The 15734-nt window shown below is 33.1% G+C and overlaps 2 protein-coding genes across 2 annotated transcripts; one reads left to right on the forward strand and one right to left on the reverse strand.

Annotated features, from left to right (window-relative positions):
* Window positions 1–5068: 5068 nt before the first annotated feature.
* On the forward strand, window positions 5069–6625 carry LOC125860318 (uncharacterized). The gene has a single exon (XM_049540250.1). It carries the CDS (start codon window positions 5341–5343, stop codon window positions 6298–6300), a length of 960 nt encoding a protein of 319 aa, XP_049396207.1. The 5' UTR covers window positions 5069–5340; the 3' UTR covers window positions 6301–6625.
* Window positions 6626–7955: 1330 nt separating this feature from the next.
* LOC125860293 (uncharacterized) lies at window positions 7956–12544 on the reverse strand. Its single transcript, XM_049540219.1, has 9 exons — window positions 12129–12544; window positions 10682–11373; window positions 10371–10582; window positions 9647–9727; window positions 9442–9528; window positions 9227–9359; window positions 9069–9140; window positions 8787–8915; window positions 7956–8263 (listed from the first exon to the last, which is right to left on the reverse strand). Exons 1-9 carry the CDS (start codon window positions 12542–12544, stop codon window positions 8145–8147), a joined length of 1941 nt encoding a protein of 646 aa, XP_049396176.1. The 3' UTR covers window positions 7956–8144.
* Window positions 12545–15734: the final 3190 nt, after the last annotated feature.

A 15734-nucleotide genomic window follows, 5' to 3' on the forward strand; every position in this document is an offset into this window, starting at 1 on the left:
TTGAAGAAAAAGTAGACTTGAATAAATATATTATAATATTTATCTAATTATAAAAATTTATTGTAATGGTAATATGAGAAGTTTAAATTAAAGTATTTTTAAGAAAATAGAGTAATAAGTGACACATAAAATGAAAATGAGCAAATATTTACTATTGATGGCCGATGCACTTAAATTTAGTAGGTTATGATGTGAACAAGAAAATTTATTGATTTTCAAATCAAACTTTGAAAAAAAAGCAGGACAATATGATGCACAAAGTATTTCGTGTTAATAGGTTCAATTCGAAATATGAACGTATTCTTATTCGAATTGACGTAGGCGGATGTTTAACATTTAGAAACTTTTATTATTTTTAATGCTAGATACTAGTTATGGATATTTGATTTATAAGTTCGACAAATTATATTCTTCAACTTGTGAAGAGCACCAATTATATTATGGAGTCGTGAGGACATTGAAAAGGAATATAGTCAACTTATAAATTAATAATGAAATTTTCCACGAAGATACATGCATTACAAAAAGATGTAATTTGAGCATAATTTAGACATGAAAGCAATATAAATTTGATTTTTATTGGAGAATGATAGAGATTTTATTTAACTTAAAAATTAGCCCAGCTAGGCCAAGGAAATTCCATTTTTTTAAGGCAAGAGTATAATTATCTCTACTAATATGATATTATATATAACTCACAAAATATTAGGGATTATCAAAACCTTAAAAATAATCGATCATTCCATCTTTTTTTTTTCTTGTCAACATAATATTTTATTGAGATATATTGAATATAAAAAAAATATCATAAAATTGCACATTTCTCGTCAAATGAGTTGGTCTTTAATTTTTGCCCTTCAAACGATCTTTAATTTTTGTCCTTTAACCATGGAACTTATGCATGGTAGTGCATCATAAGTTCTATAAAAACTGAAGTCATGCATGCACATAATTTGTGGAATATTACGATACAAAATGATAAATTTAAATGCTGAAAAAAAATATTATTTGTTATGAGGGATACAAATTAAAGACCAACACTAAATAAGGGATGAAAGTGCAAATGGCATCTAAAATAATTTGATTAGTAATGTACTTTAGTAGCCTAGTTTCCTTTTCTTTATAAAAAATTATAGCTTCTTCAATAGGATCGGAGAATTATAAAAATTATAGCTGCTTCAATAGGATTGAAGAAGATGTATAAGACACCGAGAGGTCAACACTTTTTTATTATAAGACGTCTAGAAGTAAAATTAATTCAAAATTACGAGGAAAAATAAGTATACAAACTTAGTATTTATATCAAATCGATGAATATGAGGTATCTATATGTCACCCGCACAAACTTTTATCAATAAGTACTCCTAATTATTACTAAAATATATAAATAAATATAACTAATGCAGGTTGTGATGGGTACTTAATGTAACAAAACAATGCTAGGCCAAAGTATATAGTAATTAAGTTAATTAGAATATTGGAAAAGCTAGGGAACATTGACATGTGTTAACCAAAATAATTGGGTTGTATATTAACGTTTTCTTCACTGGATTTTCAGTGCTCCATTCCCAGTTGTTTCATTTACAAGTATCTGTTTTTTTTTTTATAAAATTAGAATTTGTGTAGTACTCATGATGCGATAAATGCTCACAACTAATAAGAGCTGTTACCACGTGGCTTTTCTCATAAAAGAAATTAATTCACCGACACTATGAATTAAAAAAGTTATGTTTGTTTAACATTTAACAAGTTACACATGTGATGAAAATAATTAATGTTGTTACTATCATTCAGAAATGTGGTGAGATATATGAATTGTCTCTTCGTTATGAATGAGTGGTCTCAAGTTTTAGCGTTGAAATGGAGAAATTCCTAGTAAAATGATCAAGTTTTTTTCTAAATGTGAATCTAAATTAGTCGAATCAGTAAATTTCGAATATCAGATAATATAATTTGACTAAAAAAGAGATTGTTATTGTTTTCAAAATAATCAATAGACTTCTTCATAGCCTTTCACGTAATTCAGGTGGTGGTTTTGGGTGGGAGAAATAACATTTTGATGAAAGAAAAAGGCAAATAAAAGAGATTAGAATATGATTTTTTTTGTGAATGAAATGGATGTCATTATCATATTTTGGAATAATTCGCCGCACAAAGTCATATAATATCCTTGGGAAGGAAATGAGGTAGGCCATTTTCTTGTAGGCTGTTAGGAGGAACTTGTTCCAAAGTTTCAACATGTATTACGCAACACTACATGTGCCTGTTTGGTTTTGAATCTCACTGAAACAATTTACAATCGATGTGACCTTTTTTTTATTCTTTAACGACTCACATCATGCCTAGGTTTGGACATTTGGAGCGTGGACAATTTGATGTGTCCTACTCTGATACTATGTAAAGAAATGAATCTAGCTAGAACCTAACTCAGTCCCATAAACCTGAAAGAGCAATGCCGAATCTAGGACTTCTAGAACAAGGACGTACACCATAATAATATGATGTCAATTTTAGAAAATATACACAGAACATACTTAGTTCTATGAAAAAACATGGGTTCGCGTGTCCCAATGTTTGTTTATAAACTTACCTCCAGAGAGAAAGATTGTTCAAGTCCATATAAAGGAATCACTTATTTCATTAACCACCGAGGTATGACTGTTTCATTCTTCAACAACTACTATATTTTTCTATTTGGAAACTCCTAAATACCGTATGTATTTGAACAAACAAAAGAGGATTGAAACATATAAAAGCAGAAAAAGGAAGCAGTTTCCTGTACGACACTCTTAGCTGTCCTTTTCGTTCCAGTTTGGTTGTGCAAGCTGATCAAATATATGATGTTATTGGATCAACATGGGTTGTGGTGAAATGGTGGGACTGCTTCACATTTAACCAAATGTCTCAAGTTCAATTTTTCTGTTGGGAGCGCCACCCTCGAATAGGCCCTGCAGTATGCAATTTGGAGTTAGTCGGGGCTTCAGTGTGGGATCTTGACACCGGCATGGAAACCCGAAAAAAAATGATGTTATTGGGCTATATATATATGGATACTACACTAAACATAAATGGGCCAGACTGCCAGACATCATCCCTTCTCACTGAAATATTTGGCCCAACGTTATTCGATATTTGGTATTTGTTGGTTGGACTTGGATCTTATTATGCCTAACTTTCACATATTGCTTCATACTTGCAGATTTCGACATTATATTTTGTTAAGCTATGGTTTTTGCGTTTGAGCATTTACTTTAAATTTCTGATTGTACGAGTAAGGTGTAGCCACTAGAAGCAAGTAAAGTTATTTGGAAATTTGGTGAAACTGCTTTAAGGTATTGTCTTCAAAGGCTTTGTTGGATGTAAGTTGTAACGATCTATTTGTTTGGCTATTGTCCTCTATCACTTTTCTTTCTTTCTTTTTTGTTGACATGGATGATGGAACCACGCCACTTTTCACACATAAGTGTTTCGCTCTACACAAGTCTTGTGGACTCTATCGTAGGATTTCTCAAACCTGAGGCGAGATCACCTGCTCAACTAATTCAGTTACCTCGCAGCTTAAATTCATCTTAGATTAACTAAACAGATAATTTGACTAAACTATTGTGATTTATTAGTTAATATCAATTTAATAGGATTCTTTTTTTCACCATATTAATCCCTCTATATTTATTGAGTAAGGACTGGGTCGAATTGAAAACAAAATTAATGCCTACTTAATTTCCTAAAGTGATAATTATTTTTTCTTTCTAAAAAAGACTTTAAGGGAGCAATATCTTAGGCTACCCAACCAAAGATTCACTATTAAATGCAGGAGATATCTACTATTGTTTGATATAACCATGACAGTTCAAATTTATGAGAACAATAATCACGTTTATTGTGAAAATATATAATGATTAGATGATGTTTCCCTTCGTATTAATATTTTCATATTAATCTAAGTATACAAGTGTTGCTACTATAGTATTAAATCTTGGGACTTGTACTAAATAAAAATCTTAAATTGATGAATGATGATTCTTTTTCACTAGAGATCCAACACATGATGATGATGAGTCTATTTGTTATTTTGCTCCCATTTTCCTTTTGTCTTGAAGCTAAGGAACAAAAGAAGATTGAGTTGGACCAGATCTGAAAACACTTTCACCTAATTACACTGACTCATTCTGCTTTGTTTCACTCCCCCTACCTAGATTCCTCTTTTTTCTTCAAATTAACTTCTTCAACTCTGAATCATTCAAATTAATATACCAAAAAATAATTATTTAGGACAAGTGGATATAGAATACTTCAAAGGAATAGGAGGGTTTACTCAATATTTATGTCTTAAAATGTGTAATCTTTTTTCATTGAATATTTACATGTCGTTTGCTCATAATTAAGGTGTTTGTAGTCTTTGAGAATAACTATTACTAAGGCTAAAATAAGAAGAAAATAATTAATTTTGTATTGAACTTTTAAAATGAGAAATATTCCCTCTGTGCGCTTTTACTGGTTTACTATTCCAAGTATTTGTCAATTTTTAGTTTTTACATATCAAGAAAATACAATTATTTCTTTTCATGTTTTACCTCTAATAAGGATAGTGTGGTAAAATAGTCATGTCAATTATTGTTTTCTTAATGAATGTGATAAGTAAATGGAACGGAGACGATAATTGTATATATTCCGTGACTATTTTTAAAAATCATGATAAATAATTTGAGACGGAGGGAGCATTATTCTTGGTATAGCTCCAATAAACTCAAATAATGTCAATTATACATCTCAAAGGAAGTGTAAAAGAATGTGAAGAATCATTCATTGGGAACTCCATTTTTTTGGTTTTGACTGGTCATTTGTATGCATAAAGATCTACTAACTTAAGATCTGGTGAAGAAGACTTCTCTGCTTTTTCACCATTGCATGGAAATAAGTATTTTTAACTGTGACATAATCAAGTCTACCATGGGTTCAAAAAAAGTTGTCTTTTTGAAAAGCATTTTAAAAGGAAATGGGGTCTAACCAAGAAAGCTACTACAGTATTAATAAATAATGAAAGGAAAGATAAACATTAGATATAATTGAATATAAAAGGGGTTGCTCTTACACTCACCCTCATTCATCTTGCCATCTATTTGCCAGTTCAGATACATATTTTTTTATTATTGTATTTCATCAATGCTGCCAAGATCACCTCTGGAGGCATCTGTTACTTCCAAACATTTAATATCTAGGATTCTTTCCCTATGCCAATACTCATTTCAAAAATAATTTATCCTCTTAAAAATTATACTACTTCTTTCTTATCCTTTTTGATAGGCTCTTTGAGTTAGTCAATCAAGATTCATCAGCTAAATGATGCAAGATTCAATTCCTGCTTGTTTTTCAGCAGGGGAAAAGTTATCAGATGATCATGCTGCAGTAACTAGGTCAGGGCAAAGCATTTTTATGTCCGTTTATCGGACGAAAATTGCTGATCAGTGCAGGTTAATCACAGTTACTTGGTGCAAGAATCTGTTGTTACATGGTTTATCAGTGTCAGTAGATGGGTCAAGTGGAGATGGACAGTATACTTGCAAGGTGGAGCTAAAGCCTTGGTACTTCTGGAGGAAACAAGGTTCAAAGCATTTTCTTGTGGACAGTAAGCCAGTTGACATATTCTGGGATCTTAAGGCTGCTAAATTTAATGGTGAGACAGAGCCAAGCTCAGAGTATTATGTAGCTGTGGTTTGTGATGAGGAAGTTATTCTACTTCTTGGTGATTTGAAGAAAGATGCTTATAGAAAGACAGGCTGCAGGCCAGCACTGATTGAACCAATTCTTGTATCAAGAAAAGAACATGTTTTTGGTAAGAAGAAGTTTTCAACAAGAGTTAAGTTCCATGACAAGGGTAGAATTCATGAGATCTCAATTGAGTGCAAGAACAGGATTAACAGTAGCGGAATTTCTATCGATGGGGTTGATCCAGAAATGGAGATAAGGATAGATGGGAAATTGTTCATTCATGTGAAGCATTTGCAGTGGAAATTCAGAGGGAATGAATCGATTCATCTCAACAAAGTGAGGATTGAAGTGTACTGGGATGTTCATGACTGGATTTTCAATCCTGGTTTAAGGCATGCTTTGTTCATTTTCAAGCCAGTTCTGTTATCCACATCTCCTTCATCAGTATCCGAATTATCATCACCGCCATTCTCTTCATCGACATCAACTCCTTTATCATCCCAAACAGGAAGTTCTGGTTCAATAGAGGGGTTAAATTCAAACAACTCTTCAGATTTTTGCCTGTTTCTTTATGCTTGGAAAGTAGAATGAGAAAAGTTACATGGAGTGAATATTGGTTTATTGTATCTATCATCTCGAAGCTAAAGAAAACATAATGGTTGAAAGAGAAAAAACTGAGACTCATGTCATGGCCTAATTAGGAAGAAGATTGGGTTGACAGGTGAGAGAAGGAAAAGAGCAAGGCACATGGGAACAATTGGGGCCCAAAATTAGCATATTGTGGCTGCAAGGTAGTTACAGCTGTTATTGAAAAAGAAATGGGCATAATTGGACAAAGACAGATTGGATAACATAATATGATCAATTATTTTCCCAATCTAGAGGCATCTCCATGTTTGTTTTCCCCCACAGTTTTTGATAAGTGAGCAATTATTTTTGTGATACTTTTGTCTTCTAAATTCTCTCTATATATACAGAAAAATATTGAATACATTTTACTTCACTGTATTTCTGCATTTGGTGTAACTAACTGAAGTAAAATGAACTATGTAAGGAAAAATGACAAAGCTTTTGCAAACTTTCAACTACTAAATTGTCAAGTCCATAGAAAAATCCATAATACATACAGAAAACAACCAACATCTTTAACTATAGAATATTACAAAGAGTTTTCTCTTCCTTTACAAAATTTATTGTGCAATGATTTGATGATCAGTAATTTATCATATTTTCTAAAAGGGATGTGGGCAGAGGTGGAGTTCAAAATGAGGAACCTCTGATGATAAGACAAAACAAATGATAAAAGTATGGGAGATTCAATACACTGGAGTTCTACCAGAAATTTATTGGCTCAGGCCAATAAAACAAATGAAAAGATGTGCTGGAGACTTTAAATCATAGCTTTTCTACGGTCTGGCCATAGTCCTACTTAAGGTTGGTTAGCCTATTGATAAGTTTGATTGATAATAGTATTATTTGTGGCTGGATAGACCTTTTGACATAACTGCTAAAAAGAATGAAATAAATGAAGGTATACAATCTGAACATAGATGTTGAGTTGGAAGTTGGAAGTAAGGGAACTGGCTGTTATTCAAGGAAGAAAATATACTTGATCATCAAGCATTTTCATGGGAAGAAATCAGGTTACATAAATATCTATTTTTTGATGGGAGACAAATTACAATAACTGAAAAAATTCCATGTTCAAAATGGATAATGACTTGACTACTTCATAAATTAGAGTAAAAATATGCTCTTTTAACCAGCAATAACTATCAATTTTCCACAGAGATAATGTTATGTGAAATATAAAGCTAGACAAATGCCTAGGATGTTTATTCATTCCTCTGGTTGTTTTGGGATATTTGACTACTTTACTGGTGTAAGTATCATTTATGCAGCAGTGAACTGAGCATAAGTAAGGCAGATCGTTTTATGAAGTAATCACACTAGTTATGCAGGAATTATTATGGGATGCATAACTATGTGCTGAAAGATAATATAAAGATTGATACAAGAAAAATCTAGATTTAACTTCACTAGCTAGTATACTTGTAATTCGAAAAACAGAAGATAGTCTACATATACAAGTTTTAGGTGTTCTTATTCTTATTTCATATTTATCCCGTATAAAATCACACGTAGATTAACTCTACCATAAGGATTACAAGGTCTACAGAGATTAACATAGGAAAAAAACCAACCAAATACATCCAGAAGTAAAAAAAAAACATTGTAGCATGTGGAAACAGCCTGGGCCAGACACAAAAGAAATCAATTTAATAAGACCAACAACCAAAAAAGCTCTCCAAACATTTTGAAAATTCCCTATTAATGTTGTAAAAAAATAATCACTTTCTATTGCTTGACAGTTCTCAGACTAAATTTGAGCATTGCATGATCGAAATTACTCATATTTTAGCAGATTTAATAACTCACTTCCCAAAACCAAACCACTTTGCTAAGAAGAAGGTCTTGTTCTTGCCACGTGAAGCATCGGCTGGTTTTGCTGGTGATGCTGGAGAAGCATGTATAGGTGATATTGTAGGTTTACCTAGAAGAAAACAAATATGATTAGGCCGATTGATCCTTGAAATGTTGACAATGTATTATTCTTTGCACTAGCTTCTATCAGGTGTTCCAAAAGAGGAAAGGATCAATGAAAAAATATACTAATTTTTTATCTTTTATGTTTTGGTTTTCTTTCTACTGCAGGGAGATCAGTAGCTAAAATGGTCTCATATCCTATCAGTACAACTTATAAGCACATGGATAAGTCTCCATATCAATGCATCGGAAATAACTTATTTGATTTTGTGGGAGCAATAATGTGTTAACTTATCGGGTATTATTGATTAATATTGGTAAGAAACTAGGCAGATGTCTTTTATTTTTTTGCAGAGAATATACACATATCATAGAAACTTTCCAGGTTATGTTAAGACAAACTAATTCTACAGGAACATGATGAGAAGCTTATGGACCAAGGCAAGAAGATGATGATGATCTTTGTGCATGACTATTAATTCAACTAAAATTAACATGAAGGGCATAGATGGATAAATGAAATGAAGTACCTGTGTTTGGTGACGCTCTATTTATCTTCCCATTCTTCACATCTTTAGATATCTTATCTGAACTTGGTGTATTTTCTTGAGGGATGGAATTCCTCTCCAAGACTTGATGTGCTCTAAATTTATGGCTACCTGCAATCATCAATGGTAATTCAATTGTAGGGTATGCAACACAAAAGTGAGTGTTAGAAAAAATCATGTCTAGTGAAAATAAAGCTAAAATGTTCAACAGTATTTTGATTCCAAGTAGGTAAAAGAATCACCAAGATTTGTCAGTGAACTTACTCTTAATAGGTGAATTTCCATAATTCTGCCTCATAACTTCAACAAAACTATCATCCTTTGGATCTTGCATCACTACAAGGAAAATCATAAACTTCTATCGCAAAAAATATTGTGAATATGTGATGATAATATTACAATAGCTGCTACAAATAACTTACATTGGTCAAAAAAAGCATTTCTGTAATTAGGGGAGGAGCCAACTGAAAGCAGCTGAACTGCTTCTACATCTCTTGTCATCGACACCTTAGAAGATGCACTCAAGTTTTGTGTGTCTAAAAGTATGCCTGCGAGCTGAGAAGTAGAGCGTCAGAAATCAAAAAGGGCTTCTCATCTGCTTATATTGTTAATTTGATGAATGGAGCTTATTTAGTACCAGAAGCTTTTTCAAGATAGGCGTCTGAAGTAGTTCATAAGCCTCCTCACAGTAGTTGTCCGTAAGAACAGTACACCCTGATACTGCCTACATGTATGACAAATGTTAGGAGAAAATGTTAGAAAGCTTCACCATATTATTGCTAGGCTATTTCTTTCCCTGATTTAACTTATATATTTTGTTTCGGAGAGCACGCTATAAGTACCTCTCCATTAGTTTTGAGTATGTCTTCTCCAACTACAAGGATGCTTAGCTGCTTAGCCAACAGTAGTGTCTCCAAATCAACCTGTTCAAAACCAAAAGAAGAAGAAAAATCAGCATTAGCTCATCAAAGGAAACAATCCCAAATGGCTCACTAGTGGTATAACTTGCAAGATCTGTTCTGACATTCTAGGGAAGATTAAATATCCTATGCATTACTAAATGATGCACAATTAGATCTTTGATTGCAGTCTATAAAAGGAGGAACATACTAATCTATAAATCAATATACAAACATGATATATATATATATATATATATATATAACTTGCTAAAGCATGTCGAATTGAGTCTCCTAAAGGTACATGGAAAATCTGAGATTAATGTTTCAGTTTAAGTGTTTAACTAAGTATTCTCTGATCCTGTTCACAGTTCTGAAAAATTGAGTTTTTGAAGTTCATTTTTGGAATTTGAAGTTGTTTTTGGACATGCATTTAACTTGCAAAAAAAATTGAAGTTGCGTGTGTGGAAATTCCCAAAATCCAAAAATCGGTCTGAACTAGGTGTTGGGAACTTGAAAATATTTGAAGAACAAATTTATTTTCAAAATCTGATCAAATTTCAGCCAAACAGATTTTTGAAGATTTCAAAATCTGATCCAAATCGATGGCCAAGCGCTTGCTTAACTTTATATTAAGAGTCTCAAGATCTTGCTACTAGTAGCATACCTCATCGGAAAAGAGCAGAGATTTGGCATCAAGACCAACAAGATGAAAAAGCCGAGCCACTTGCCGCTGCTTCAACATTTTCCTTCTTGTCATATTCATCACAGGAACCACCACCTGAATTGTATTTGCATCTCCTCCTTCTTGCTCATTAGCCCTCGTCCTATTTTCCAACAACCAAGCATAGCAAATTGCGGCCACCATTGAGCTTGTACCTACAATATTTCAACTCACTCAGTAAAATAACCGAAACCTAAAGCAAAAACACATGATTTATCGATCTACAATTGGAAAAATATCAGCTGGAACTCAACTGTTGGAAGGTCCAGACAGCACAATTTTGGCTTTCCCTTTTATCTGTCCACTGAAAACGTTGTCGATTTTGTCTCTCTGCTCCTTCAAGAACCGATTCAATTCCCGACTCTTCAAATCTTCCTCCTTGACTTCATCTCCGTTCACATTGTTCTTTCGTAAAACCTTCTCAAATGCACATGTGGACGCAGAGATACTCCTCCGATGAGCCGACTCTACGAAATTCCTCGGAGGAGAAAGTACCGGATCTACCGGGATCGAGCATGTCGTTGATGAAATCGACCTCCGGTGAGAAGATTCGATGAGACTTTTTGGTGGAGAAAGTGGCTTGTCATCTAAAAAGTGTGATACAGTGTCCGTTGACCCAGTGGCGGGAATTTTGAAAGTTCGTTTCGGAGAGTTGATAGAGTGTGGCTGAGGTGCATTGGAGTTTGTATGGAACCGCGTTCGGCGACTGATTGATTGGCGGGGAGGGAGGGTGAGTGCGGGTTGCTCATTGTTGGGCTTGGGAGAAGTGGGGTCGGTGGGCCCATCATTTGGAGGTTTGAAGATGTTGGAGAACCAATCTTGAACGTTTGATGAAGGGGATGTGCCGGCTGAAGGAGGATCAATTATTAACGGCTCTGATTTATTGCGGTTGTGTTTTGCTGTTTTTGAGAGGATTTCTTCACTGAATCCCACCACTGATCTATGCCTGTTTTTCCAGCAAAGAAAATCTATGGTAAAATTTTGAGTTCATGATTAAAAAAAAAAAAAGGCTATATTTTTGTGTGAGTTTCACACTTAACTATTAGTTGTTTCTTTTTTCCTAAATATTGAAACTGATTAGGCTAACTAGCAGTTGTTTTCTTTCTCTACCCGAACTATCACCATCTACCTAAATTACTCGCACTTGGGTGCAGGTGTCAAAACTTTAGAACCCACACCAATGCTTGAAAATTTAGTAGTGAAATAGTTCATAAACTTGGGCTAATTGGGACGGATCACGATAACTCGTGATGATCTCTTTCAAGCTTAGAGTCTGTAGCTTTGAAGTTCTAAAACCACATTGTTTGGTGTGAGGGATAAAAATAAATATAAATAGTGATAGGATAAGAAAATAGTGATGAGATAAAAATTTTGTATTTTATTTGGTTACCATAGTTGAGATAATTTATACCACCATTTATATCATAGTGATGGGATAAGTTATCCCAGAATAGTTAATTTCTAGACAACTAATCCTGGATAACTTGTTTCCAACCAAACGACTTACACTTCAAATACTTACATTTAATTTAGGATCACAAGATTGAAAAGTTTTCATTATTTTCTTAAATTTCGTGTCAAGTCTCTTCTTTTTTTTCCAACTGAAAGGAGTAGTGTATATTGATCATAATTGTACAATTCCATTGCAGTGATCAGAGAAAATACACTGTTGTTGTTATAAAAAAAAAGAGCTTTAATTACCTTCTAGCAGACCTAGAGAGGGGATCTCTGCCTTCAGTAGGAGAATCAATTCTAGCATGAGATGTTGCAAACCTAGGGGAAGTCACTAGCCGCCCTGGGGGGGACTCACTTCCACGACCAGGAGATGAAGCTACCATTTGCTTAGCCTCCTGCAGCCACTCCTGAGTTAGCCTGCTGCTAACACTCCTTGTGCTTGAGTCGAAATCATCATCATCTTCTATCGAATTTGTGTTAATTCCCTTCAGATTATACGTTTTTTTATCAGGACTTTGTGTCCCGAAAAACATGTCATTCATAAAATCAGTTAAGTCAGGGACAGGACTAGCAGGCTTTCTGTTCTCTGCAATTATCCTCTGTAAGCTCTTTGAGGATCCTCTGCTTTCGTTCGACAGGTTCCTGTTGAATCTCCTCTCCATCGCGCGATGCTATGAGTGGAAGCACAATCTCGATTACGAATGGAAATGCAGGAAATTCTTAGATGAAGATAGAGACAACATTGCTAAAATAAATGAATTGAATAGGAAATATTGTAACATTTGGCCGGCACAAAGGTTGTCTTTTCTTTGTGTAGTCTTGTGAAAATTAAATCCGCCTCCTTGGGGGTTTGCCGCGTGAAATAAACGAATTCTAAGAAGCTACAAAAATGATTAATTCCCTCCTGTCCAATTATTTATTTTTAAAAAAGGACAGGCTATGCAAATTGGTAAATCATACAATGAGTGAAATATACATGCTAATGATCAGAGCTTAAAAAGGGAAACATGATGCACAAAGCATTCTGCATTAACCAGGGTCAGGAAAGGGCCACACCCAAGTAGTGTGATGTAAACAGTCTATCCTAATGCAAGCATTAATGATTGTTTATACGAGCTTTAAAGATCACACGAAGATAACTTTGTGGTTGCTCGAAAGCTCGTGATAAGCCAAACATATATGCACTCAATAATAGATTATTGCTGGGCATACTTTGGCAGAATAAGTAGAAGTATAGTACTAGTATATAATCAGAATTTAGTGGAAGCAATATGATAACAAGCTTTGGACTTAATTAGGCAAGAAGACAAAAGCAGTACGAGTATATCAAGTATGGGCCTCTCAACCAGCATTTTGATTGAGCTGGTCATGCGCTAAGACTGGGACACAAGATTCACACATAAAAAGCCCAATTTACTCGCATTTTGTTCATGGGTACTCAATTTCGACACCTTTATTGAGTACCTTTCACATATACCAAACATAAAAATCATATTTGTATGTTATAGTTATAGTTTGCATAATTGCGCTCCATAACAAATTTTATGTTTGCTATGGAGCTTTTGATTTGTATAATTCGCTACAAACATTCAATTTTATACAAATTGTTCAGTTTTGTATAAATTCATTTATACATTGTAATTTGTATAATAAGATTTGTATTTGTATAATTATAAGTGTATAAGACGAAAACATATGTATTTGTATTTGTATATACATTTTTCTCTCACTTTATATAAAAACAAACCCATTTTATACTGAAATGTATAAAATGACTATCTGTATACCAAAAATGACTAATTGTATATCGAATCAGATGGCAAAAAAAGGGGATGTTTACTGCGAATTACAATTAAAATTTACTTAAATAAACTATGCCTATAGCATTAATTTGAATTAATTAATAGTTTGCTATTTCATACCATTTTTTCTTTATTTAATTTGTACATACTTTTTAATAAACATTCTGTGTTTACTTCGGAACAACTTCACATCTGCAGTGTTTGAAGTTTAGATTTAAAAAAATCACTGAAGTTTAGATAAAATAGTTGAACTTTAGATCAAAAGTTTGAACATTTAAGCAAAAATGACGGAATTCAACCATATATTTTGATTGAATTTCAATTGTATAAAACTTCAGACACAACATGTTTAATTATTCCAAGGTGAGTAGACTTATAATTTAAGGCGTGAACAAGAGACCGTAGATTTTGCGTATTATCTCATCTTCCTTTTCCCATTTTTTTTTTGCCCTTCGCACTAATGTTAGATAAATCCTGTATATAAATATTTCTAGTCAAAGAGTTATCCTACTCCATATGAAAAAAAAAAATTTAAGCACAGACTCCGCCGTTAATCTGGATTACTTAATTATTTCTTTAAGCAGGAAAAAAGAGAGAACAACATCAAATCAGAAAGAAATGTACTTCCTTTGTTCAACAATAATTATTCACTATACTATTTTGGGTTATTCAACAATATTTGTCCACATTATGAAATAAATGGATAATTTTATCCTTATCATTAATTATAATCATTTTTCTGTTATATTTTTCAAGACATTGTATTTATTACTCCCTCCGTCCCTTTTTATATGTCACGTTTTTACTTTGCACTTGTATTAAGAAATGATGTAACTTTACTCTTCTACCCTTATTTAATGTTTTCTTAAGTCAACTTTATTAATAAATGATGAAATTAATTAACTACTCTATTAAGGGTATAATAGGCAAAATATGATAATTTATGTATAAATTTTATAAAATGACAAGTATTGTGGTCCAACTATTTATAGAAAGGAATGACATATAAAATGAGACGAAGGGAGTATATTCCGAGGGTGATATAATAAAATTATTTTTCTATTTATAGTTTCTTAAGAAGCGTGCAAAGTTAATAGGAGTACTCCCTTTGTCCCTAATTATTTGTCCACTTTTCCTTTTATAGTTGTCCCTAATTACTGGTCCATTTTGACAAATCAAGAAAGAACAATTTTTTTTAACCTATTATACCCTCAATTAAATGATTAATTACTTTGAAAAATGCAGAACTTTTCATCCACTTCATAATTAATAGGGGTAAAATGGTATACTCATTATATCATTAATTGATTTCTTAATAGATGTTTCAATTTAAAAGTGGACAAGTAATTAGAGACGGAGGGAATAGTATACAGGTATTATTGGACAGAGAGTACTTGTTATTACCCCTCTACAAGGAAATGCATTTGAGAAATTGTGTATTTAATTCGTGTATTAGTTAGTGAAAATATACTAATTAAATTGAAGTCAACGAGAAAGAGATAAGCTTCCGTACGTGTAATTGAAAAGGCTGTGATCCGTACATACATGAACCTGCCCCCCTTATTTTTGTCATCTTCTCTGATCTGCATATCATATTCCTAAATAATACAGTAAAATGTTTTTTTAATTTTCAGATCGTTGAAAATAAGCTCCTAACACAAGAAAATAATCATGAGTATCTTAATTATTTTTGAACGATCGACCAATAAAAAAAAGGGCTAACCCATCGGTGGCCCCTTAAATTTGGCATGAAATTTCACTTAGGCACCTCAAGTGGGTGATGTTCATTTTAGACACCTCATGTAGGGTCTCACTGTGTCATTTTGACACTCTTTTGCCAATCAACAAAAATATATGAGGTGTATGTTTACACTCGCGAATGACGTGTAAAGTGACAAATTAAATGACGACATTTGTCAAAAAACAATTTGTAGATAATGAATTTTGAGTAAAAACATAAAATAACCAATGACTCAATGACACGTGTTTTTTTGCCCAAATAATTTTTTTAAAACAAATTAAATCAATAAAATCCCCACATGACCCCCCC

Source organism: Solanum stenotomum, chromosome 3 (assembly GCF_019186545.1).
Source record: "Solanum stenotomum isolate F172 chromosome 3, ASM1918654v1, whole genome shotgun sequence".
Taxonomy (NCBI): Eukaryota; Viridiplantae; Streptophyta; class Magnoliopsida; order Solanales; family Solanaceae; genus Solanum; species Solanum stenotomum.